Genomic DNA, 25,297 nt, shown 5'->3' on the forward strand with positions numbered 1-25,297 from the left:
AGAAATTTCACTTCTCTTCCAGGAAAGGGAGGAGGAGGAAATAGATATATATATGTGTGTGTGCGTGAGTGAGTGTGGAGCCCCCAGAGGTAGAAACTACTTAATCCTCAGGCACAGTGACATGGAGGGATGGATGAAAAAGGAAAGCAAGGAAAAGAGGAAGTTATGGGGTGAAAAGGAGTCTAAGGAAGCTGAGATAATGTAGTGCAAAGTGAAATCTCTCATTCTAGAAAGAGCGAAGGAATAGAGATGGTTGGAAAAAAATAAAGGCTACAATATGTGTGAAACAGTAAATGTGTGTTGAAGAGAAACTGAGAGAAAATGAGAGCAAGAATCGGGCATGGGGAGTGGATATAGCTCTAGGCCTGTTGGCAGTGACCATAACGGCTTTCATTGCGAGGTGTTGATTCTGTTGCCGAGCCCTTGAGCCACAAGCGTTTAACCTCAACAACAGTCAAGAACAATGGCTAACAGCCGCATAAACGGATAACATGGGAGGTGAAATACAACATTTACTGCCTAAGACAATGACATCTGGAGATGGAAAACTGAATCTGGGCTCGAGGCTTGAACAAGGTGCGGAGAGGTGAGGGCAAACAGGGCAGGGTGCAGGAGGTGAGATGTGGTGGTGCATTGTGGTTAAAGTGCATTACTTTATAAATCCCTAGATGCACAATCCTCTGACTGATGGGCCTCTCAGGTTCCTAAGCGGTTCCTCGGGGACTCGTTTAACTGCAGTGCAAGCCCTGTTTTTTATGAATCAACTGCACTGTAATATGTGTCATTTCTCATTACTGATGAAACTGACTGTGATGTGGTGCTGGGGGGGTCCCAGGAGGGGGCAGTGACTCCTGTGGTGAGGGTTAAGACTTCTGACGTTGCACACATCGACTCATCACCACTAACATGCCTGTATTTGCAGCCTCAACTCCATTAACGAATGTGTGCGTGTGCAAGTGCATATGTTTCTTTTGGGTGTCCCTGTGATGCCATTTCATGTTAGCTGTAGGCACAGTTTGACATATGCTGTTTTAATGCTTCTCTTTTCAGTGTAGTTGTCCAATAATTAAATGATTGTGGTCTTTATTTTTTAAGTGCAGTCGATGAAAAGCTGAAAAGTGGCAGTGGCAGAGCGAGCAGAGTGCTCAGTGTGTGTTTGTGAGTTCTGCTGTGAATGTGTTGCAGATAGTGCTGCTGATGGTTATCTTTCGGAGAGAGCTCTATTGATTTGGCTGGGGTAAATAATTGGTTGGGTCTACAAGCTGTCATGTTCGGCCTGATTGCTGAAAATTGGTGGTCTTGAGCAGTTATCTTCCTCCATATCCCTCTGTGATCCTTCTCTAGCCTCCTTAGTCTATCTCTACATTTATTGATTAGGACCCTATATGACCATTCTCCATCCTTCAATTTGGGCACTAATACTTGTCCCGAAGCCGTGTGTTACAAGTTATCTGCTCTCCACTCCTTGTTCTGCTGTAGGGGGAGTGCAGCTACAATTTAGGAAAGCGAAAAACGGGGAAATGAGGAGAATACAGAATGAGGACATTTGAAAGGGTCAGACGTATTACAGGCTTGCATGGTGTGCCCTACTTTTTCTTGACAGTAGATTAATACAGCTACTGCAAAGTAAGGTTGTGTTAGGGTGCACTGGGAGTGGGTGGGGGGGGGGTCACCTGCACATTTCAGAAAATTAGACATAAAAAATAAAGATTCTAAAAGGTGGGCTATTTTAAACATCATAGTGTTACTGCCCATTCCCTAATTATGGTCCCAAAATGCAGACAGATTTAACACTAAATCGCAACTAATAGGCTAAGTAAAAACTCCTCAGGGGGATTTGCCTGGAGCAAACTGTGCCTGCTGGCTCTGTGGTCTATATCCTATCCACTGGGAGGGCTGGGTGTCAAGTTCGCGAGGCCCTGGCCCACATGCTGCAGCCTCTCCCAGGGTCACTGAGCTGAGGCGAAGAGAAGACCATTAGCGACCCCGCTTGAACGGCTTTGGGAACTACAACCCCAACTGAGCCAAGAACAAGAGGGTTTATTATCCGGGCAAACCCACAAAGCTCGCTTTTGAATGCATGGAGAAACGCCTCATTTACTTCAACTGGTGGATTTCTGTTCGTTTTAAAAAACTATACCAGGCCCAACATTACATGCACATAATAACCCCTAAGCTCATAGCAAACCGCTATAATGTATCCCTAGGGACTTTGTCCCATTTAATTATGGTTTTGTAAAGCATAAATGTATTATGCCTGCGTACACCAGGATAGAGACGACACAACGGACTTTAAAGCGACCTAACTGTAGGTTTTCTCCCGTGGTTAGCTTCTAATGGATTCTACATTCATAAATATTTTTTTTTATAGACGAAGTTGCATATTTAGCTGTAATAGCCTATGCAGTAGCCTGTAACTGCAGTAAAACGAGGTTAGGCTACTTTAACCACGGGGCGATGTTCTGCTTTGAAAACGGAACGGGACTTTTTCATGGTGCTTTTTCACAGTATGGCACTATAAACCCCTACAACTACATCTCACATCTCACTCTGAAGGTATTTTGGGTGACAGCTGTTGAATAAAGTTTTACCCCGTTTATTTATTTATTTTTTTCGTTAGCCTTAATTGCCACCGTTTATATCAAACTGCGCACAGTAGCTGCTTCGATGAGATGCCTGGAGGTTTGGGTTAAACAGGAAGCTTTTCCCGGGGTGAAGTTGAGGAAAGACGGAAAAACTTCCTCCGTGTGCTGCCTGCCACGTCTGAAACCCACTCCCGGCACTTCCTGGGCCGGACACGGCTAAAAGCAGCAGCAGCAGCAGCAGTGGAGGAGAGGGATAGGACTTGAAGTCACTGACGGTAAATTTGATCAAATAACGCGTTTCCTTCTTTCCTTTTCGTCTAGAGGTCTGCGGAAACCACAACAAGAGTAAGCTAGGCTGAATTCTAGATAACAGATGTTTGTCGTCACTCCTAGCTGTCACCAACTCGGCCAAATCAGTCGGCGAGTCTAGGGTTTTTTTGTTAGGCAATATAGAGAAAAACTTTTGAAACTTGATCAAAGTGTCACACTCTGGTTTTTCCAGATAATAACCATGTTGCCAAGTGGGCAGGAATTTACAAAATCAAGTTTACCGCTGTGGCACTGTATGAGTAGGGACTGCTGTTTGCATAAGTAGCCTAGTTGTAGTTTTACAGCAAAAGGGAACCCTTAGGCTGTGTTTATATAAATCTCAAATATGAACTGTGCAATAACATAAGTAGCCATTACACTGTTAAAAATCAGCCAAAATATTTGTAATGAATATAGCTTTATTCTTTGTATTAATGAGAGGAATTAATTCCCTTCATTCCTCTCATTGTCATACACACACACATAGTTTATATTTCCCTCCCTGTGATTTCCTCTAGATCTGCCATGCTGCCCAGGCTTCCTGTCTATATACTCATTTCTTGGCCAGTTCTTCTGGTGCAGGGCAGCACGGCCGATCCATCCAAGAAGAGCCCTGCTGCCCCAACCAGACCTCCGTCCCGCCCTCCTCCTCCTCTGGGTGACCCCAGCTGGGCTCTTGGTCTGCACCTGTACCAGGCCCTCCGCTCTGACTCGATCTCTGTAAACACCCTCTTCTCCCCTCTGCTTGTGGCCTCCTCACTTGGAGCGCTGGATGGAGGTTCAGCAGGTACCACTTCCAGCCAGCTCAAAGACCTCATCAAGACCCCATCCCCCTCCAAGGCTGGTGCCCACACCGGGGATCTTCTGTCCCAGGCATTAAAGAGCTTCACTGCAGCCAATGGTACCAGCTTTCACCTGCACACATCCTCAGCTCTGTTTTCCAAGCAAGCTCCTCCAGTCAGCCAGGCGTTTGTGAAGGAGAGCCAGGCTAGGTTCAGGCTGCTGCATCACCCACTGGGAAAAGGAGACTCCACGGCTGACCTGAAGCAGCTCCATGGTTGGGCCAAGGCTGGGCTTGGTGGACTGGAGGGAGCGCCTTTAGCAGCTTACATCCAGGCTAAGGCTGGAGCTCTGATACTGGCCAATGCCCTGCACTTTAAAGGTATGGAGAAACCGTGCACACAGTACACACAAGAATTTACAAGTGAAGTGGGCTTGTCTATACTCACTTGGTTGTGAAATAATAGTCCTAAAATAGTATGCAAACATGTCATCACTTGTCAGTGTCTCCAAAACAGTCCTATCTGTGACCCTAAGTGATGCAAGTTCATAGCCAACTGAATATTTCATTATGGTGAGTATCCAGTGGCATAACTGCTTGGAAATAAATTAGATATGTAACATAGCAGTTAGACTGGACTGAGTAATGCTGAAATAGACTGGTGTGCTTTGTAATTGTGGAGTCATTTGTAACTATGCAATGCCTCTTTATTGATGTTGTTTGCTGCACTGGATGAGAAGTCTTAAGAAATATTAATATGACATGCCTATATACTGTTTTCAGTGTTCTCAGACAGCACTGAGAGGCTACATGCCAGTTTGCCCACTACATTGTGTGTGCCAGCATGCCCACCTGTGTGCAGTGTGCATGTCTGTGTGTGTTCCTGTGTGTGTGCATGCACTGGACTCCAGCTGGTGGACACAGCAGATAAAGGATGATTCTGGGGTCTATCACTGAGAGCATATTCATCTTCCATTGGGGGGTGATGTGTCATCTTAAATAATTGAGTAACAAGTGTCCAGACTCTCTCCCTCGGTGTCATGCCTAACATCTGTGCTTGGAGCGCTCCAAGTCTGCAGCGGCACAGCTTGGCTCAGATCTGTTCTTTGTGACGGGCTGCAGTGGATGAAACTAGTCAGTGTTTCGGTACGAAAAGCCCCATCTGTGATTTAACGGTTGCATCCCAAAAACATATCCATATAATCTCACAATCTGAAATTCATTGTGCCCTTTTAATGCTCCCATATTGTAAAAAGTGAGATTTACGTATCTTTTTTTAATTATGAAGCAGGTTGAGGTGCTATATAAACACAGTGAAAGTATTAAAATGAGAAATGCACTAGGGGTGGGGCAAAAAATCGATACAGCATAGTATCGCAATATTTTTTGTGGCAATACTGTATCGATACACAGACGCCAAGTATCGATATTTTATGATATATGTGTTGGTCACTCTGTCTGCTTGACAATCCCATTTTGCATGAGATGAACAAACAGAGAAATGTATGTTTTTAGATAAAACAGATGATGACAGAATTTTCCTTTGGGGACATCATTTGAAATTGGGAAGAAGTTGGGAAAAAAGGTAATACATTGCAATATATCGCAGAATATTGCAATATGTTTAAAATCGCAATAATATCGTATCGTGACATAAGTATCATGATGATATCGTATCGTGAGGCCTCTGGTGATTCCCACCCCTAAAATGCACACAGTCAGTATTCAGAAACTGTGCCTTTTTAAATGAGCCGTCAGGACTTCTGTACAGTTGTGATGTCACAACTATACTATATATTGGTAGAAAGTGGCGCTACAGTGCTGTTATACAGTCCTTCCAGAAAAAATAGTTTTTTTGTGATTGTTGCGGGCAAAAATCCTTGATTATGCGGCACGTTTTCTTAAAAAATGCGATGGAATATGCAGGATATTTATGTAATTTTATGCGATGAAATTGCGGGAACTTGCAAAAAATGCGGGAACTTGCAAAAATTGCGGGATGATGAAAAAGTGATTCCCCCAACACCCTGCTTTTTTTTTTAAACTTAATTTCCAAAAATAGTTTACAGATATTCAGTCATTGCAATAAGTAAACAAATAACATACAAACATATATACAAATAATATAGTATTAAAGTATACTATATATATTAAAGTTAATAATATAGACAGCAGGAGCACTTAAAGAAATTTGAGTAGACATCAGATATTAAGATAGCTTTCTTATTGGATACCAACTTAAGAGACTCAAATTATCAACCTCCAACACCCTGCTTTTCGATGATGTTCACGTTGGGTAATTACGACACTTCATAACGTTCCCATGGCAACAGGGGAAAATGGCTGCTCTTGTGTGAAGTAAACACAACATTTTTTCAACTTTCTGCTAAGATATATGTGACTATTTTGCAACGAAAATGCGGGGATTATGAAATCATGCAAGCGGAAATCGGCAATTTATGCGGCGAAAGTGCGGCATATTTGAAAAAATGCGGCCCCCGCATGAATATGCAGACTTTGGCTGATTATGCATTGAATCATGCGATCGCATAATCGCGTTTTTCTGGAGGTTATAGTCATTCCCCGGCTGCAATGACGGTACAGAGATGCGGAAAGCACAGAAATGCGGACCAAGCAGAGCAGGTCTTTTTCGGGAGGGGGGTTTAAAGAGACACACGCTAAAACGGAGCGTTTCAGACAGACAGTATGAGAAATAATAATGATAATTATGATAAGATAATAATGATGTGTTTGATAATGTTTTTTGAACATTAAAGCATGTAAACATGTTCTAGTAGAAACCCCAAAATAAAAGTATGAAACTGAAAATTAGCATAATATGGGACCTTTTTAAAAGTACCATTAAAGGTTATAGAGTTAGAATATTGTAACTTTTATTTGGCTGTTAAAGGGTGTCAGTACAACTAGATTTTAGTTCATTATGAGTCAAAGAAATAGCAAATAGCCCATTTTCCATTTTCTTGACAACTTTTCAGGACTATAATCTACAGTACCATCTCTCTTTTTCTCAGAGCAAAGCCAACATTCGCATGCCTGCTGATATGATTTTTGTTTGCAGTCTCCACAAAAGATGATGATGTGTTAAATATATCCTTCTGTTTCACTTTTTCTTTTTGTGGCGTTTGTCTCTGTTTTTATGCTTTTGTCACTGTTTATCGTGTGTCTAATCTACCCCCTGTCTCCTCTTCCTCTTCTTCCCATGTCTCCTGTTCACATCCTTATCTGCTTCTATCTGCCTCTATCCCTTCTGTTTCCTCCTGCAGGTATTCTTTTTATTAGGTGCAAAGAAGGCAAGACGGCTGAAGTGAAAAACCTGTTGCCAACAGATAGACAGCCTTTTGAAAATAACATTCCCAGACAGACTATACATTGATAAGCAATTTAATTAATTTTCTTTGTTTGATATTTTGACTTCATTACGAAATTAGTTTTTCTGTGAACTGGCCCTCGTTGGTCGGTTCATTAATTTTGTGGAGAAAATATACAAATTAGATTACACAGCAGATTGCAGCACACAAATCAGATTACTTAAAATTGGATTCCTTTAGTTTTAATTCATAATTCACAAGTGGTCGATAGTTTGCTTCTTGCTCGTACTTGCTGCCTTTGGTTTGTTGTAACTTTTTTATTTGTCTTTGATTTCACACAATTCATAGTGTGTGATAATGTAATGGTTTTAGAGATGGGGCCGGGATTTCTTTAGGCACTGAACAGGCATCTGCTTTTTTTGCCCACTTTTGTTTGTTTCACTGTCGTCCCCTTTAGTTAATTATTGAAGGGGAGAATTAAAAAAAGCTCTTTGCGGTCCCTCCTTCCCTGGGCTGTACACAGCATTCAGAGAAAGGGAAGGTCAGGGGCAATTAGTAGTGGAACATGTTTATAGTGGAGAGATGTTAAAAGCAAAGAGAATGAGCAGTGTAGGGAGAGATGTCTGGGTGGGAAGGGGACAAAGCGATGCAAGTAAATAGCGAAAACTGAGAAAAGGAAAGAGAGAGGGTGGCCTGCTGAGAGAGCGAAAGAGATTGACAGACATAGTGGAGGGATGTAAAAGGCTTACCTTGGGAGTTCCAGTCCACACTGGTTAATTAATTCAGGCTTTGTTCCTATTTTAGACAAACAAACACTGCAGATGGAAGAAGAAAAATAAGATTGTGGAAAAAAAACTGTTGAGAGAAACTTATACACAGGATAACACAGCAACATGGGGAACGAGAAGAGGATAGAAAAGGCTAGAGAGAACAACAAGTCCCCACATATTTTTACCTCCTAATAATAGCTTCTGAAATACCACATCTACTTGTAATCAAAAGTTGATGAGGGAGGAGAGGGAGCCAGTAGGCCTCATTGATTCTTCCCTGGTTTTTGCCTTAAATTTACAGTATGAATTGGTAAGTCTGTGTGCGATTTGGAGTTCTCAGCTGTGCAATTGTCTCATTGTTTATTGCTGATTGATATGAATGGATTCAGGTTTCAAGTGATCTCTCTTGCTACAGTGTCCCATAAAAAGAAGATAATGCAGGGCGAACCCAAAGCTCGTCTAGACACAAGCCCACACGCAGAGATCCACAGAGTCTGTTACACAGGCTGGTGAGGTCATTAAGTCCCTGCTCGATACAACTCAGACATACACGTGTACACCATACTGTGGAGAAGTTATTCCTCATTACGACATCTTTTCAACAACACGGCTGCCACTTCAGGTAATCTTCAGCCAGTTGTTTTTGAATTCCAGCGCGATTATGTTTCACTCGCTGATGTTATAGCAAGCAGAGCGAATGTCTGTGACTTGTGCTAGCATGCCTGGAAGGGAGAATCACATGTCATTCTGCTGTGACTTCTCATTGGCTGGGGTCCAATTTAGGCTGGGTGGTTCTGGGAAAGCCTAGTGCTGTAATTTTTGTTCATTAATTGATCAACAGAAAATGTATTATCATTCATTTTTATAATCAATTATACTATTTAAAGCGGCTCCAGTTTTACACATCAAGTTCAGTTTAGTTAGTTCTGTACCTGTCAGCCTGTAAAATCAGTTGTATAATGTATTGTGTGGCTCTGGAGCTTTCCAATGTCTGAAGAAAATATCACTGATGAAATCACCAGGGGAGTAGAGTTGGAAAGAAATCCTACCAGGTTGACGTTCACGGTTTTTAGTGAAATATCTCAATTCAATTTTATTTATAGTATCAAATCATAACAAGAGTTATCACGAGACACTTTACATATAGAGTAGGTCTAGACCACACTCTATAATTTACAAAGCCCCAACAATTCCAGTAATTCCCCCAAGAGCAAGCATTAGCAGTGGCTAATGCGACAGTGGCGAGGAGAAACTCTCGACAACTATTGTATGGATTGCCATGAAATGTGTTAAAGACATTCACGTCCCCCTCAGGATAAGTTGTAATAACTTTGTTTATCCCTTAGCTTTTCATCTAGGGCCATCGTCAGGTCAAAATTCTAATTTGTCCAATACTTTGGTGAACAGCTAAATACCTCAAAAAACTAATGAAATCTCATCAGTCTCAGCTGCACTGTGTTCTAAGTGCTAATTATTACATGTTAGCATAGGGCACCAGGTTAGCTCACCGAGTAGAGCAGGCACCCATATATAGAGGTTTACTCCCTGACGCAGCGGCCGTGGGTTCGACTCCGACACGCGGCCCTTTGCTGCATGTCGTGCCCCCCTCTCTCTCCTCTTTCAAGTCTAAGCCGTCCTATACAAATAGAAACCTAAAATGCCAAAAAAATTATAATCTTAAAAAAGAAGTTAGCATACATGATAACAAGCTATAATAAATACTAAATCATTTTTAAAGTAATTTGTTTAAGCAAAAATGCCAAACATTCAAATGAGAATATTTGGCATTTGAGAGCTGCTTTACTCGGTTTTATAACATTTTAAATGGAGTATTTTGAATTGTGTGGGACTAAACAAGCAATTTAAAGATGTCACCTTGGGCTTTGGGAACTTTCAAAATGTATTTTTCACAATTGTTTGACATTTTAGGGACTAGCTGATTATCGATAGAGAATAGAAGGCTCTGCACTCTTTGTCCAGTGCAAGTATTTAATAATAGAGCCAAGCAATTGGTCTCTAGACTTTCAACAGGGAAAATGAGCCATTTGATATTTCCTTGGCCTTCTTGCACCTTAGTTTTGTGTCATAAGTGTTGTGATTGATAATCGATTAATGAAATCCTTGTTAGTTTTAGCCCTAGCTGGCACCAGGCGTCATTCACAAAGAGTGACATAAGTACAAGTCATAATCTGTCGACCTCCTCACTCAACCCAGTGTCCCCTGCACAATAGAATGGGCCGGCGGCTTTGGGAATGTGTTGTGAGGTTATTACAACAGTAATTCCACTACTCTCCTAAATTGACAGCTGTCAGGGGGTTAGCCGGGCCAAGTGGCATGTGGTGAACAGTGAATGGGACGATGTGGCCTTAAGGACCTCATAACTGCCTCAGTATAGCACTCTCAACTCAGCATTGAGAAGAGTAGACACTTTTTAATGGCCGGTAGATATTGATGATTCATGAGCAGTGTCAGCCGGTGTCACTGTGTATGAGGTCTGTATGTATTTTATGAACATGGCATTGTTTAACCTAGTGTCTGTCCACCTTTTTGCCTCTTTTCAATCATTCAGTATTTTCTCACAGCCTATCCATGTCAGGCGCTCTGCATTCAAAATGGCTCTGTCCTCTGTGTTTGTTTGGCTGTTTGCTCAGGCCTCTGGGAGAGAGAGTTCAGCAAGGGGAGCACAGATCATCGTACCTTCTTGGGGAAGGAATACACCAAAGTGGTGATGATGCACAGAGCAGGTAAAAGCCAGTCTGTCGCTGCTGCACTCCTGCCAGCAAATAGATGCGGCAGCAATTTGAGTTCTAAAATGGCTTGAACATCTGTAAGGTCCAATCTGCTTCTCTCCTATTTATCACTGTGTACCTTTTATGATTTATTTAACACACTTTTCATATTTTATGCATTGTCTTAAAACAACAACGGAGCAGAGCATATTTCTGCTACGACAGCAGTAAAAGATGTTGGAGGGATACATTGTATTCTAGTTAATGTTCTAGTATGCCATTTCAAATTCATGAAAAAGATTATTTCAGTGATCCTTTGTCATGTCTAAGGTTGCATTCACATCATGTTTGAGTGGATTCAACCCAACTCTGTAGTGTTTTCTCCTGTAATTCAGTTCAGTGAGAACTCAGGTGGCACCAAGTGACACAGCTGAAAATGCAAGTCTGAACTGAGAGAACTGCTGCAGAGAGATACTGCTCTGAACTACCACTGAAAAGCAAGAATGTTCCATTATGACAAATTCTCTCCCTGACTCTGATCTTTTCCCCCCCACTGTGCATGCCTCCACCTGTCATATCCTCCAGGTTTGTACCGTCACCATGAAGACATAGAAAACATGGTGCAGGTTCTGGAGGCGCCTCTATGTGGGGGCAAGGCCAGCGTCGTGCTTCTAATGCCCTTTCATGTGGAGAGCCTGGCGAGGTTGGAGAAGCTTCTGACTCTTGAGCTGCTGTCCAAGTGGCTGGAGAAGACCAATATCACCAGTGTGTCCATCTCTCTGCCCGTGACCAACATCACCAGCACACTCAGTCTGCAGGTTAGCACAACAACGTTTTATTCATATTTGGTGAAGCATTTTTGAACTATCGGTATGAATGTTAAATTACGTTTAAACTTACTGTACATTATTGTGATTGTAGCAAAGACTATAATATAAAAATATGGACATATTCTCCGTGACGGCACCCGTAGGTTTCTGAAGAACCATAATGAAGCTAAAAATGGGCAGCTCCCAGTGGCTCAGCCGCCGCCATCTTGCCAGCGCTTGATGTCGGCTAATCCAAAAATGGGGCTGAGGCGGGCCAAATGAAGCCTAGAGTCTATGCTCGCCTCATGTGATGGCAGCCACCTGTCACTCAAAGCTGAACACCTTTTGTTATGCAGAACTTTAAGCCTGAATATAATTTCCTTTTTTTAAAGATTTTTTTGGGGGGCTTTTTCCCTTTATTACAAGTGACAGTGGATAGACATGAAAGGGGGAGAGAGCTGGGGGATGACACGCAGCAAAGGGCAGCAGGTCGGATTTGAACCCGCGCCGCTGCAGGACTCAGCCAACATCTTATTGGAGGAGCTAGAGGCCGCCCCAGCCTGACTATAATTTCAACGGTTGAGTTAAAAAAAATGTCTCAAATGGGGGTCTATGGAGGCAGCCTCAAGTGGCCACTCAAAGAACAACTGTTTTTGGCTCTTCCGCTATGGATTCATGGTTAAACAGTTTTTTAGATTAGATTCAACTTTATTGTCATTGTGCAGAGTACAAGTACAAAGACAGTGAAATGCAGTCTGCGTCCAACCAGAAGTGCAAAAAAAAAAAGCAGAAAAGTGCAATGCGATATACAAGTATAGACAGGTGGTGCATAGGCAGGACAATAAATATATTGCAGTGTTAGAAAAGCAGAATAAATATGGCTATGTAATACGAACATGTACTGATATGTGCAATGTAGTAGCAGTGACATTATACTAGTAGTAAGAATAATACAGATATAGATATATGCAGTGTATTAACAAAATATATAATAAGAAAAATATGGATATACTGAATGAACCATATCAGGGCTCCAGACTAACTTTTTGCCTTGGTTGCACTGGTGCGCCTAACTTTTTTTATTTAGGTGCACCAGCACAAAATTTAGGTGCACCCAAATTTTTCCTTGCGTCGCCGTTAACACGGAATGGCGATACACAATATATAGCTCTGTCTTTTTTTACAAAGTGGGCTAAATGTTCAGTTTTAAGTCAAAGCCACTTTTCACAAGCTCTTTTATTAAAACAGATTGTGATTAAAATAAAATGCAAAGACAGGGTTTCCTTTACCAGTTTGAAAATATACAGCTGCAACACATTTTATAACACAGTTATCTGAAATAAAAAGCCTAGGATATATTAAAAATATATATATCTCTGAGAAAGCTCATTCACTTGTTTTCAACAACAATAACAGACTGATTAAAAGAGAAAGAGGACGCCCGGATAGCTCACTTGGTATATATAGAGGTTCGACTCCGACCCGCGGCCCTTTCCTACATGTCATTCCCCCCTCTCTCTCCCCTTTCATGTCTTCAGCTTTCCTATCAAAAAGACAGAGGGAGAGAGGGGGAGTGCGATGGACTGAAGCGTATGCTACTCACAGAGTGACGGTTGACTCATTATGAATGGGTCCAGCACGGGTCGAATGCGCTTTGGCGGGTCAGTGGCGTTACACACATCTTGTGTAGGCTATGAAATGTCTGTATTGTCACTGCGCTGCATTTTTATGAACTATGATTTTCTGGCCATGGGTCACATCTCTCGCCCAGGTCCAGCAGGCTTCGTCTCACACGCTATTACTCAACCAACTGAAGTCAGTTGCATTTAATAACTTCTAATGTGTTTTTGGCCGTAGCGGCCGCAATAACAGAGAGTTACCAGCGGAAACACTGGTACCAATACAGGTTTCCCTCTCATACTTAACGATATACAGCTGTGTTAATAACAATTAAAACTGTAGACAAATGTCAGCAGTCTGGACCGGCGGCGCTGTGTCTCTCCATGTTGCAGGGGAGCCGTGTGTGACTGAATGGGGGCGGGGCTGCGCAGAGGAGAGATCCAAACCCAGGCACGACTTTACAGAAGGAATGGGTCATGTAACGCAACATTAGACCATATAGATATAAACGATATCGCTTTGTTTGTGGAGAGGCAGCAGATGCAAGGATGTTAAGTGCACCGGTGCGACCTAGGAAAAATCGTAGTCGCACCCTTACAAATTTTGGTCGCACTCTAGAGCCCTGCATATAGACAGATATGTACAGCTATGTGCAGCGTAGTTGTACTAGTGAAATAAGTAAAACGATATCTTCCATTAAGATGGAATAAACTTGACCTTTAGTTTTAAATCAATCACAGCGTAATACTTTTTATAGTATATTTCCCATATTTTGAATCTCATATAGTTCAGGCTAATACATCATGCCTGTCTTTTATTGCAGGCAGAGTGAGTGGTATCTCTGATGCAGACTGCTCTAAAATGTTTGGATAAAAGACTGATGTCTTAATCCTCACCTGATAGGCTGAAAAACTCTTTGAATGCGATCAGAGGGGCTTCTTTATGTCGCTGACTTTACAAGGTAGTTCATCTGTGACACCTTGTTCCATATCAGGGTTATGTCTTTGAGCAAGGTACATCCTCTAGGTCTGTGGTTGCATCCCTTTTACTCCTCCCTGCACTGCCTGTGTGTATGGCTGCAGCACAGCTGCCTGAGCTGTGGCTTCTGAATTCCCCCCCCCCCAGATCCTTGGCTGGCTCTGGCAAATCCTTGTGAGAGTGAACAACCAGGTGCTCCATCCCCACCAGACGCAGTCCATCTTGTATTAGCCTAATTTCCAGACTCCCCTCACCTTGCCCTAGCAACAGGATTTGTAGTTTTTCTTTGTAGGGGGATCTACAGGTGTTTCTGTGGGAGTAACACTGTTAAATCTTTTTTACTTTTAATCCACGTTCCCTGCATTTGTATTTGACACTGAGGACTGAGGTGATATGCTTACACAGTACATTAAACGTGCAGTGGGGAAGTGGTTTCTCAGCTTTTTAATACAGTAGTGGAATTTGACAGAGTGGATCCCTGCATGCAGCCACAATTGTGCTTTCTTCTTTTAGTTTCTAGCTTTCATTCATTTCCTGTGTCCACACGCTGCATAATTTTTCACTTCACCTGATACGGTTTCTCATATCTCAAAGACACCCAGTCATCATTCTCATTGTTTCCTCGCCTTCTTCATCCTCGTCTTTGGTTTTTCCATGTCTCCTCTTCTTTGTTCTATGCTTCTGTCTTATCCACCTCCTTTTCCCAACTCGTACTCTGCTTATCTTGGTTCCCTTTTTCTTCCCCTTCAGGTGTATTTGTCGCCTCCTCTCTCTCTGTCCTTGTGCCTTGCTGCTCTGCCTCCATGTCGCACAGTGTTTCTCGCATGTCATTTCTTCCTCTTTCTTGTTGTCCTCCATGCATTCGTCACCTGTGACCTCTGTTTTTGCCTACATGTCTTTCTTTTCCTCTGCCTTTTTAGTGCTCTTAGGGAAGCAGTGGCCTGGCTTGCCCCTTCCAGTTCAATGCGTTCAAATGTCACTCCTTCCCTTGAGGTGATTGGCACCCAGCTGTACTCACAGCATTGGGCTGTAAGCAGGGAATCAAACCCCTGGCAGCTCGTAGGCTGAGAGGGGCCTCAGGATGACCGTGACCTGTAGCTCCTCGGTGGACTTCCAAAGCCTCCCACAGATTTCCTTTTGCAGGAGCACAAAGGTCATGTCACAGCCCAGCTGGTAGTCTGCCTGTATCTCTGCTTCTCTTAGCCCTTGGAGCCAGCAGGTAGGTGGTCTGAGTCTCAGAGGAAAGGAAGCCAGGAGGAGCAGCAGGCAGACAGACAGGCAGCAGCTTAGTGGCTGCTCATGCTAATGTGAGGGCATGGGGCGTGTTAGGGCCGGGACGCATATAGCCGACGGCCGACCGTTGACAGAAAACCCCGTTGATATGATCAGTCGCGTCCCCGAGGTCCAAAAAACTACCACAAAACAGACCAAAAAGACGAGATGAGACGAGACGTAATACATCTCTATAACAGCAGGCGGCGCTAATCTGTAATGTTGCCCAAGAAATGAAAACCGGCAGCTGATTGGACGAACGCGTCACATGGGTTTGTTTTCTCCGGAAGTTACGATACGATCTCATATTGTACTAAAATAGTTCACTGAAACGTGTTTCTGAAAACATTTTAAGCGAGAAATAGGCCGTGCAGTTGCTGAATCTGTCTTCATTTCAGCTCAACAAAGGTCAGTTTAAAAGATTTTCCTCAGATTTTGAGAGACTGTAGTCACCTCATTGCGCTCGTCATTTCTGGGTGAGTCCCGATTTCCCTGCCGCCGACCGAACATGTCAGGTCGGCCAAAATGAACGCCGACAGCCCCCCAGACGGACGACGGCACGGGACACACTGAACAGATTTGAGACACTGACCTCGCCAGACTGTCCCACGGCCGATAATCGGCCTGATGTGTCCCGGCCCTTAAGGTTCACACAGGCCAAACCGGAGGCTGTGTCAGGCTGCTGACTGAAAGGTTGGAGAGTTGTCGAGCTAGTGTAAGAGCACGCATTTGACCAGTTCACAGGGTTCATAGTGTGGGGCAAGAGCGTCAGACTTGCTACAATCACACAGGCCTCCACATCTTTGAGGATGTGGGACATGGCAAAAAGAAAGTTGCCTTTTCAAGCATATTGTGCTGACATTAGTTGCAGTCATAGTTCTGATCTACAGGTTCACTTTTTTATTTGCAGTTGCCAAATAATGAACTCACTAGGGATGTCTCGGTCATGGGTTTTTGGATGTGACACACCTGATTTTTCACGAGCTGGTTCAAAACTATTAAAGCTACAGTGTGTAGTGTCTGTCTCCCCCATGAGGAGTTCTAAGTAATGACAACAAAACTGTTGGCACGTCCACATGATACAGCCGTGATCGCGCACCACCCCTCACCCCTCAAAACATGGACTCTTCTGAAGAGGTCATTATCTTCACTCGAAGTTCTGCGCACAAAAGTTGCCAGACGACACCATTTTGTAAACATAGCCATACTGAGAAATACAGAGAGACTTTTGTGGAGCTGAAAGTCTTAATTAGCTTTGTAGCAACTCATTTGGCGATGAATGAAACGGACGTTCATTATTATAAAAATGTTATGCTCTAAAGCTTTAAGTTGATTAATAGATGACACACTATTGGGACTACAGAAACACTTGCGATTGTGCAGTTGTGTTATGAAGTGGAGGTTCCCTCACAAATGATCTTTGTACAGACACCGGCTTGCAGAGAGCACACAAATCTGCCAAGTAAAATTTTCTAGTTACTTAATGTAAATTAACCACAGCTGACTTGACCTTCCAAGGGCAATGTTTGCCATTTAAACTGGCAAAGGCTCAAAAGGTGAAGCTGCTACATGAATGTTTTGTATCCCATTCTTTGCTAATAAGAAAGACAGTGAAGGAAAGATTTGCTAGCTCAAGACTGGCTAAAAAGCGAGCTTAGGTGAGCAAAACAGTAAAGAAAAGGATTTGCATTTAAGACAATGTCGTACCATTAAAATATTCTTCAGACATTCTTTAGTGCTCACTGTTACCCACCAGTAAGAGACAGACGATGCATTTAGATTGAATGCAAGGAAAAGCTAGCTAGCTTAAAACTGCTGGAAATTCCAACTTTCGTTATTTTCCTTCAGCTTCCCTTTTCTTTTGTCTCCTTGCGATTATTAGGTGGAGTCATACAACCTCTGGATCATTTATCTGTTAAGTTGAAACATTTCCAAATCGCATGGATGCGCCTAAGCTCCTATCCCACAGCTTAGAGTGAGTTCACTTCTGTTTGGACCCTCTTGGAGAGAGAGAGAGAGAGAGAGAGAGAGAGAGAGAGAGAGAGAGAGAGAGAGAGAGAGAGAGAGAGAGAGAGAGAGAGAAAAAAAAAAAAAAAAAAAAAAAAAAAAAAAAAAAAAAAAAAAAAAAAAAAAAAAAAAAAAAAAAAAAAAAAAAAAAAAAAAAAAAAAAAAAAAAACCCATTTCCTTAGGGCAAGGGACTGGAACCTATTACCATGTCCTCTGTAGATGTATATTGTAACCTCATCATGGACTGACAAAATCCACTTTGGCCTCTTTCTAGTTTAACAAACATCTCAGAAGAGTTGTGCTGCCATGTTACTCTGCTAGACATGCCCTGAAAAACAAGCTTTTGACATTAACATTGTCAGGACACTCTGGGGAAGAGGCTGTAATCTAGAACTAAAGCTTGAAACAATTCCTTTTGACACAGCTACAAGTTTACCAGGGAAACAGCAGAAATGCACTGTTGCACAGATCCTCTTTTGTCTCTGCAAGAGTTTGCCAGACTGAAAACAACAACTTTTTACACTTGTAAATAACTAAAAGTAGCTCCCATTGTGTAACCTAATTATGGACAAGCACTTGAATGTTTTGGCCTCTGTTTCTCCAACTCGTCAAGAGCTGTCTGCCTCCGTTAGCTCTCTGAAGAAAAAAGAAGTGCATTTGAGGAATCATTATGAAAGGGCTAAATCTCTGAACAAGCCCTCAACCCACTCCGAGCTCATTTCATCGGTCTGTCCAACCCCTCTGGCCAGTGACATTCTGCCATGTCTTTTCTGCCATTCATTTTTCCAATTGGGTCGGGCAAATAATTGCTCATCACCGTGCGTTAATACTGTGTACCACTCTGTCTGTCAGTGCTTTGGACGACCATGGACTCCTGAGATTAGAGGGAAGCATCTGGACAAATAGAAGATCATTATGTGTGTGTGTGTGCGTGTGTGTGTACTGTATCAACCCTAACACTAGTGTCCTCTGTGCGACACCAATGAGAACAAACTAAATCACGCACCTCTGGGTCATGTTACATGGATTTGCCACCTCCGAACACACCCATTCCCTCCCTCACCTCTGTCCTCTCCGTCATATCATTTTCAGGGATCTAATTCCTTTTTGTAGGTCTCACATGTGACTGTAATACGCCATCAGTCAGCAGCCGCACATTGGCTCTGCTGACCTAAATAGGATTGACATTCGGCAGGCAAGTGAGCAGAAGAGGTGGAGGATGACGAGGGGGGTCAATGATTGCTTAGGGAGAAGGTTTAAAGCGTCACCGAGAACTATAAATAGCTGCAGAATTCTGCCTTTTTCTTTCTTTCCGTCTCCCTATTTGTGAAGTTCTCCTCTGGTGAAGGGCACGCTGTGTCGGAGTCTGTATTTGGAGACGGAGAACCCTCTTAACAAGCCTGGCCCAGAGGCCACTGGATAAACCACCCTCTCCCTCTGTCTCTGATCCCGTGCTGACCAGGCCACACACACACATACACAGTAATGGTCGAGCTTGAGCTCCATTCTGGCTGTATCTCCAGTCGGTGACTAAGACATATGAGTGTGCAACGGAGAGCTCACTCAATCACGGCTAATGAGGTCAAAAGGCCATCAAATATTTACAAGAGCACACACTGCAGTATACAGTGTCGAGGGACAGCTGTTTTAACCCAGCTACCACAGCCCTGCATCATATGAATTTATCAGATGGGTTTCATGGCTATTCGTTAAATCCCTTACTAAAAGCAAAAGCTTTTTTTTTTTTTTTCTTTTTCATTTGTTGGAAAATAGCCTTGTGGAATAAAAAGCCATTTATGTGTATATATGTGAGCGAGTGAATGAGACGGAGAGCGTATTGACTGTGTAAAAGAGGTAAAAGCCAATGTAAATAAGATGCCAGTAGCAGTATTGCTGATGAGACTCAATAAAGAGATGGAGAGGCTTTGAAGCCTCAAGAGAGCCAATAGAAAGAGTTTTTTTTTAAAGCCTGCATCTAATGTGTCCGTGAAATGGAGCTGTGATGATGCCAGTGCCATGTACTACATACTTGAAACCACCCACACAGAATGTTAAGGGCAGTATTGTATTAAGCAGAACACGTCTGTAGTTGTTTAAGGTGGCGACAGCTTTAAAGAATCATTTGGCCGGTGTGATTGGTAAGCCGGAGGGAACAGGAGGTGTAAACTGTGCGGGGGCAGGGAGGTTTTAACCCCAGTGTTTTATGATTGTTGGACTGATCACAGTCACAATGTAGGTATCCCAGTTGATTGGGCCAGTTTGTTTCAGTCTGAGTCAGTTGATGTTGACCGTGGTGAGATAAAATCATATAGTGTGTGGTGTTTTAAGAATTGAAATAACTTGCATTCTGGTTCAAAAGATGCAGATGTTCTCATCAATATATATTTATTTATTTATTTATTTATTTATTGGACAAATGAAGAGGCAGAAATAAAAAGGGGAGAGAGAATGGGATGCTACAAAGGTCCCCACCAGGGACTATGCATGTGCTGTAACCAATCAGCTACCGGACACATATTTGATATTTACAAGCAGAATTGGGACTGAAGACATTATATAGTAGAAGAAGTAGAAGAAACTGACCAACAGATAATCATTCTGCAAGTATTTTGGTAAACAAATAGTTTCAGTCTTTGTGAGGATTTGCTGGTTTTATATCACTGGAGACTGGACATTTATGGAGATTTGGATATTACTTGGCAAACAAGACATTTGAAAACATCATCTTGGGCTTTTAGAAATCATGATGGGTATTTCTTTGACTAATTCTTGACATTTCATAGACCAAATGATGAAGCTAGAATATAACCAATAATTACATAGCTACACCAAGTATATTCAAGTATATTCCATTCTACACACAACCATACAAGGCTTTTCATGGGATTTCGTTAGTTACCTAGTGACAGGACTTGATTCAATCTGTTGTCTTCTTTACTCTTTAGTTGTTCCGCAAGTGCCCCTATTTGACTGAGAAAAAAACCTATCTGATGTTGGTAGAGATAGTTGTTATGTGTGGCGTGTAGTCTTTCCTATGTTTTAATCATCTTAAGGTCTTTTCCCAGTTCAAGTCTCATAGTTTGGAAACAGCAGCTTATATATATATATATATATATATATATATATATATATATATATATATATATATATATATATATAATAAAAAGCACTGTTTAGCAATAGTATACAGGGTTTACCGCAGAAAATTTGTTAGCTAAGGTGGTAGGATTGGCATCTGACCGGGGGGGGGTTTACTACACACTACACTAAGTATTACATTTCAATAAAAATGTATAATTAATAAATAACCAGCTTTTCAAAACTTTTCAAAAATGTGCAATTTTAAGCTCATTAAACTATAAAAAAAGGTGCTTTAACAGTTTTACTCGCATGGCTCCCATTATCCTCCATGACACACTCTCCACTTCGCCTGACAACTCTTCTCCAAAACAAACCGCTCTGTGATAATAGCTCAGCCCATAGATTCATTCACCCAAAGCAGATAGTATTCGTGAAATAAAAACAGGACACATAATTTCACTGTGTGTAGTGTTAACTACGCTAACTAACCGTGTGTTGTGAACCACATGTAGTGATTTAAAAAAACCAAAACAAAAAACACAGATAACAGCTGTGTCTCAAAGACCGGGAAACAGCCAGGATGTTGAGAAATCCACGCGCGAGAGGTGATGGATAGTTCCAGTCACTTCGTCATGTATTCACTTCGTTGAAACAAGAGAAGAAAGCCTCACTGATGTGAAGAACAGGACAGAGATACATATAGAAATGCTCTCTGCCTGCCATATGCCAACGCTCCGGTAAGTCCACTCACCCCGTCTCTGCCCGGGCATGCCCCAGCTGCCCGCACATTTTTTGACAAATTCCGACGCGCACGCAACGGTGAAATGGCGATTTATCCCTTTAAATGTGAATAAACGACAGCTACACTCACCCGCAGCAAATGCTCTTTCCGTTGTGATTGGTGGTATCTTGACAACTGGCCGTTACCTTGTTTTCCTGTGACTGTGTTGCTGTGACTTGGACGTTACAGCCACTCAGACAGGACAGAGTAACACGGCAGATATTTAACATCTTTTGAAGACTTAATTAAGGCAGCAGGCACGTGTTGTTAAGGCGGGCCGCCTAAACTGGAAAGTGCTTTGGGAAACCCTGGTATACCTGTTTGATCTCTGCTTTTCTTCTCATCTTTCTTTTTTCCCCCATTGTCATTATTAAGGCTGCTCTATCTTTTAACATCAGCTGCTGTGACTCCTCACAGATAGAGCTGTAACATGTCCTGGCTGTCACAACTTATCCCCTTAAAACCCCCACAGGTACACCCAACAAGCTACTTAGTGGGCTCAACCATCGAGCTGAAATAATGTGATGCCGAGTGCTGCACGCCTGAGGGTTGATGCCATGCTACCTCAGGCCCGGTTATACTGCACCGCTGTAGGCCAAGTAAACGCTACATACACACACACACACACACACACACACACACACACCCCCCACACACACCACACACACCACATAGAGGAAACCACCAGCTGACAATGCCTGTGGCTCTCACTCGCATCAGCAGTCCGCCCAGTGCTGTTCCATCTAAGATTCATGTGGTGCTTCAGAGAGAAAGGGCAGCCATAGACCACCTCCCAGAGGGGTTTTTCCCCATGTAATGCAGTGCCACATCTATGTGGCACACAGGGCCTCCATTGGCTCCTCTAACACCCCTGGTCTGTTTCCCAGCGTGCTGCCACGGGGTCCTTTTAATTTTTAAAACGCATTATACCTTCAAAAAGATTTACCAAAAGCTTTTGCCTTGACAAGCAGAGCAAGAGAGTCAGAGAGGAAAGCTAGGTCATGTGGGGTTGGTTGGTACTATTTATATGTTCATAGTGGCACCTGCACTACTGTAGGCCAAGTGAGCTGGGTCTTCCTGGAATACTGTTGAGGAGAATGAGGAAGGATGGATGGACATGGCGGATGACACAGAGAAACACAGAAACCATCTGCCAATCTGAGGAATCCACCAGCGTAAGTCTGCTTATGTTCCTTTGTTAGATAAGGAGCGGAAGAACCTTGGAATGATTGCAGATGGAGATGGAGGAGTTGAGAAAGCGATGTATACCGGGCCGAGCCGGCCTGTCGTAGAAAGAGAAGGATGAGGCGGGGAGAAAAAAGACTGAGTTAGAAGCAGAGAGAGAGAGAGACAGAGTGGGATAAAATAGAGGCGGGCGGGGCATATGAGGGATGGGGATGCCAGGCAAGTGGCACAGCAGCAGAGGAAGACAGTGATGTAGTGGTAGCGAGTGGAGGAAGAGTGCAGGAATAATGGATGAGGACAATAGAATTGCATTAGAGCAGGAGGTGTGTATCTGTGTAGAGACAAGAGCTTTGCATGAAAACACTAGAATGGGATTGACAGATGCATACAACTGTGTATATACATCTACGTATTTCATGTTTAGGCATAAGTCGACACAATCCAGTCTAACTTCATCTTACATGCACATCTACATTTTTAAGTAGAGAAGCAGACATTCTAGATGGATTACTACAATTGTCCATCAGCATGTGGTTTTAGGAATTATGCAGTATTATATGTACATACGTGGTTTTGAAAAGAAAACCAATGTGAGTAAGGCAGCACTCCCAGAGCACTCACATTTACCCAGACAGCTCATCCAAGTGATTTACTCTTCTTGTCTGCAGGTAAAATGTATTTCCAATAAAGAGTTTTAATCAGTGGAAGTTTAAACAATGCTAGAAAACAGATCTTTGCCCACTCATCTCCCTCTGCAACTTCCTCTTCCAGCAGTGGCCCTCCCGCACATCCACACACAAGTCGCACGCTCACACCCACACATGCTCTCATCTGGCCCCTGGAGAAGCCTGTCACTGTGAGTGGCCCTCTGCCATGGGAGGATAAACTACCTGTCATGACGACGACTTTCTGTGGAATTCATATCAGAGCCAAAACAAAGGAGGTGCTGAGGTCACGGGGCATCACTCTTAAATTATTCATCCTCTGCTTCTTCCTTCCGTCTCCTCTGCTGCCTGTCGCCCACTTTGTTCTGCCAGCTCACAACAAGGGCAACTGTCAGCCTCCTTCCCATCTCAAATTTCTGGGATAGAAAGTAAATAAACATGGTCAAAACCCTTTTAGAAAAGTTACTGATTGACTGTTGTGGACGGTTTAATGTGTACGTTAATCATGCGGAGAGGTTTGGAAATGGCAGTGCTTTTCTCAAACTGAAATTTTATAATGTGCGTTCCCTCCCACTCGCTGTTTGGTATTCTTGTGTGCATAATTAATCAGTGTCCTGGCAGCTGCTTGTTTGCAAACACTTGCAGGACCTCTCTATGGGATGGCCTCACAGCTTTGGGGGAATTGATTCAAGGCAGTCCATACATTCCATTACTCTGTGTTTTCACTTTCCAGAAGCAGTTGTCTGCTCTGGGCTTGACCGATGCCTGGGACCAGAAGGTGGCCGACTTCTCGGGGGTGTCAGACAAGGGCAAGGGGAAACTCCACTTGGGTGGAGTCCTCCATTGGGCTTCCCTTGAGCTGGCTGCTCAAGCTGGGAAAGGAGATGCAGATCTAGAGGAGGAGAACATAGAAAAGCCCAAACTGTTCTACGCTGATCACCCCTTCATCATCTTTGTCAGAGACAACACTACTGGAGCCCTGCTGCTCATGGGAGCTCTGGACCATGTAGAGGGAGAGGCCCTCCATGATGAACTGTAATACCCACCAACATATATACCCTTTTCCGGTCTTCTTTTTTGGCTCTGTGTCTTACAAGCTCCCTCTCAAAGACGACCCACTGGTTTCTAAGTCGAGACATTGCCATTCACTGTGGCACCCTATCACATCAGACAACGGCTGGCTGTCATACATAGACGCTGCATAGTCCTGCGCTGACTGACACTGACATACCTGACACACACACGCACACACACAGACCCCTACATGGCATACATAAAGATACAGTGCAAGACATTACTGAAGTCGACGGATACAGCAAAAACACTAACTTGGAGAGACTCCCTGCATTGTCTCTCACATACGCACACATTCAAGGCCTCAATGATCAAGTCAACACAAACCAAAATAACAAAAAAGAATGCACTGACAAACTAACATGCTGACGAGCAGAAGTGGCTACACTCACTCAACACATACAGCAGCATCTACAAAGAACAGAGACTTATAGTGACACTTGAATCCTCCCTGTCAGCCAAACACCAGAGCCTGTTAGTGCGTGAGTGAGCGAGTGAGTGAGTGAGCGAGTGAGTGAGTGAAGCGAGCGAGCGTGCGCGGTGACCGACAGATCAAGGGTGCCCATGCGGCCGCTCCCGAAGCTGACAGGGAGTTACGGTGGGGTCCCCTGGGCTACATCAGAGGAAGACTGATGGATCAGCCAAGTGCTTATTGATGAGCCAGCTTAATGCTAATGGCTGTAATGACTCACAACGCTTGTCAACAACACGGAGAGGACGGGGAACCTTTTAATCTCTTAATACCAGCCAGGATCAATGACAGCGCTATGCCGCTGGAAACAAACACGACTGACATCGCTCGACTTAAATGTAACAACTTAATATTTAGGATGATTACAGCCATTCAAAGAGGTATTGATTTTCATTTGTACATTTAGTTTTTCTTTAAAGCACCAGAGGAAATGGTTGTGATATGTGAATGAACCACACTAGCTACTGTGGTGTGTGTGAAGTGTATGTTTGATATTTGATGAGGTGTATTTTTTAAATAAATATTTGTATTTGATAGAAACCAATCATCAAAACACGTACTATTAATGTATAGTTTGCATGGACTGCCACAGCTCTTTCTTGACAGTACTTTTTTTTTTTTTTTTTTTTTAAACTTCTACCCTGAAGCAAATTGGCTGACATTGAGCCTCAAGGGTGTGCGGTTCAGATTTAAATCCATGAACCAGCATCGGTTAATGAATTTTGAGGTGCAGTGCATAATAAGCTCGCAGTGCACCATCAACTTTGTCAAAACATTCACTAAATTCCCAACCAACTAAGGTAAATGTGTATCTTATATTGTGTTTTATTAAAAACTATACAACATTCA

The 25,297-nt window shown here is 43.0% G+C and overlaps 1 protein-coding gene across 3 annotated transcripts; it reads left to right on the forward strand.

The window, feature by feature from the left end:
* Window positions 1–2,461: 2,461 nt before the first annotated feature.
* On the forward strand, window positions 2,462–25,297 carry serpinh2 (serine (or cysteine) peptidase inhibitor, clade H, member 2). Of its 3 annotated transcripts, none has more exons than XM_039822038.1 (5): window positions 2,463–2,860; window positions 3,413–4,056; window positions 10,426–10,518; window positions 11,089–11,321; window positions 23,636–25,297. In XM_039822038.1, exons 2-5 carry the CDS (start codon window positions 3,420–3,422, stop codon window positions 23,939–23,941), a joined length of 1,269 nt encoding a protein of 422 aa, XP_039677972.1. In that variant the 5' UTR covers window positions 2,463–2,860; window positions 3,413–3,419; the 3' UTR covers window positions 23,942–25,297. The 3 variants fall into 3 exon arrangements, with proteins under 3 accessions (XP_039677974.1, XP_039677972.1, XP_039677973.1); XM_039822039.1 differs by having other exon boundaries at window positions 2,848–2,930; XM_039822040.1 differs by lacking the exon at window positions 10,426–10,518 and having other exon boundaries at window positions 2,462–2,860.

Source organism: Perca fluviatilis, chromosome 14 (genome assembly GCF_010015445.1).
Source record: "Perca fluviatilis chromosome 14, GENO_Pfluv_1.0, whole genome shotgun sequence".
NCBI lineage: Eukaryota > Metazoa > Chordata > Actinopteri > Perciformes > Percidae > Perca > Perca fluviatilis.

Coding starts and splice junctions, on each gene's coding strand:
- serpinh2 (XM_039822038.1), top strand. CDS start 3,420: ATGCTGCCCAGGCTTCCTGTCTATATACTCATTTCTTGGCCAGTTCTT. Junction 4,057..10,425: donor CAATGCCCTGCACTTTAAAG/GTATGGAGAAAC, acceptor CTGTTTGCTCAG/GCCTCTGGGAGAGAGAGTTC. Junction 10,519..11,088: donor GGTGATGATGCACAGAGCAG/GTAAAAGCCAGT, acceptor CATATCCTCCAG/GTTTGTACCGTCACCATGAA.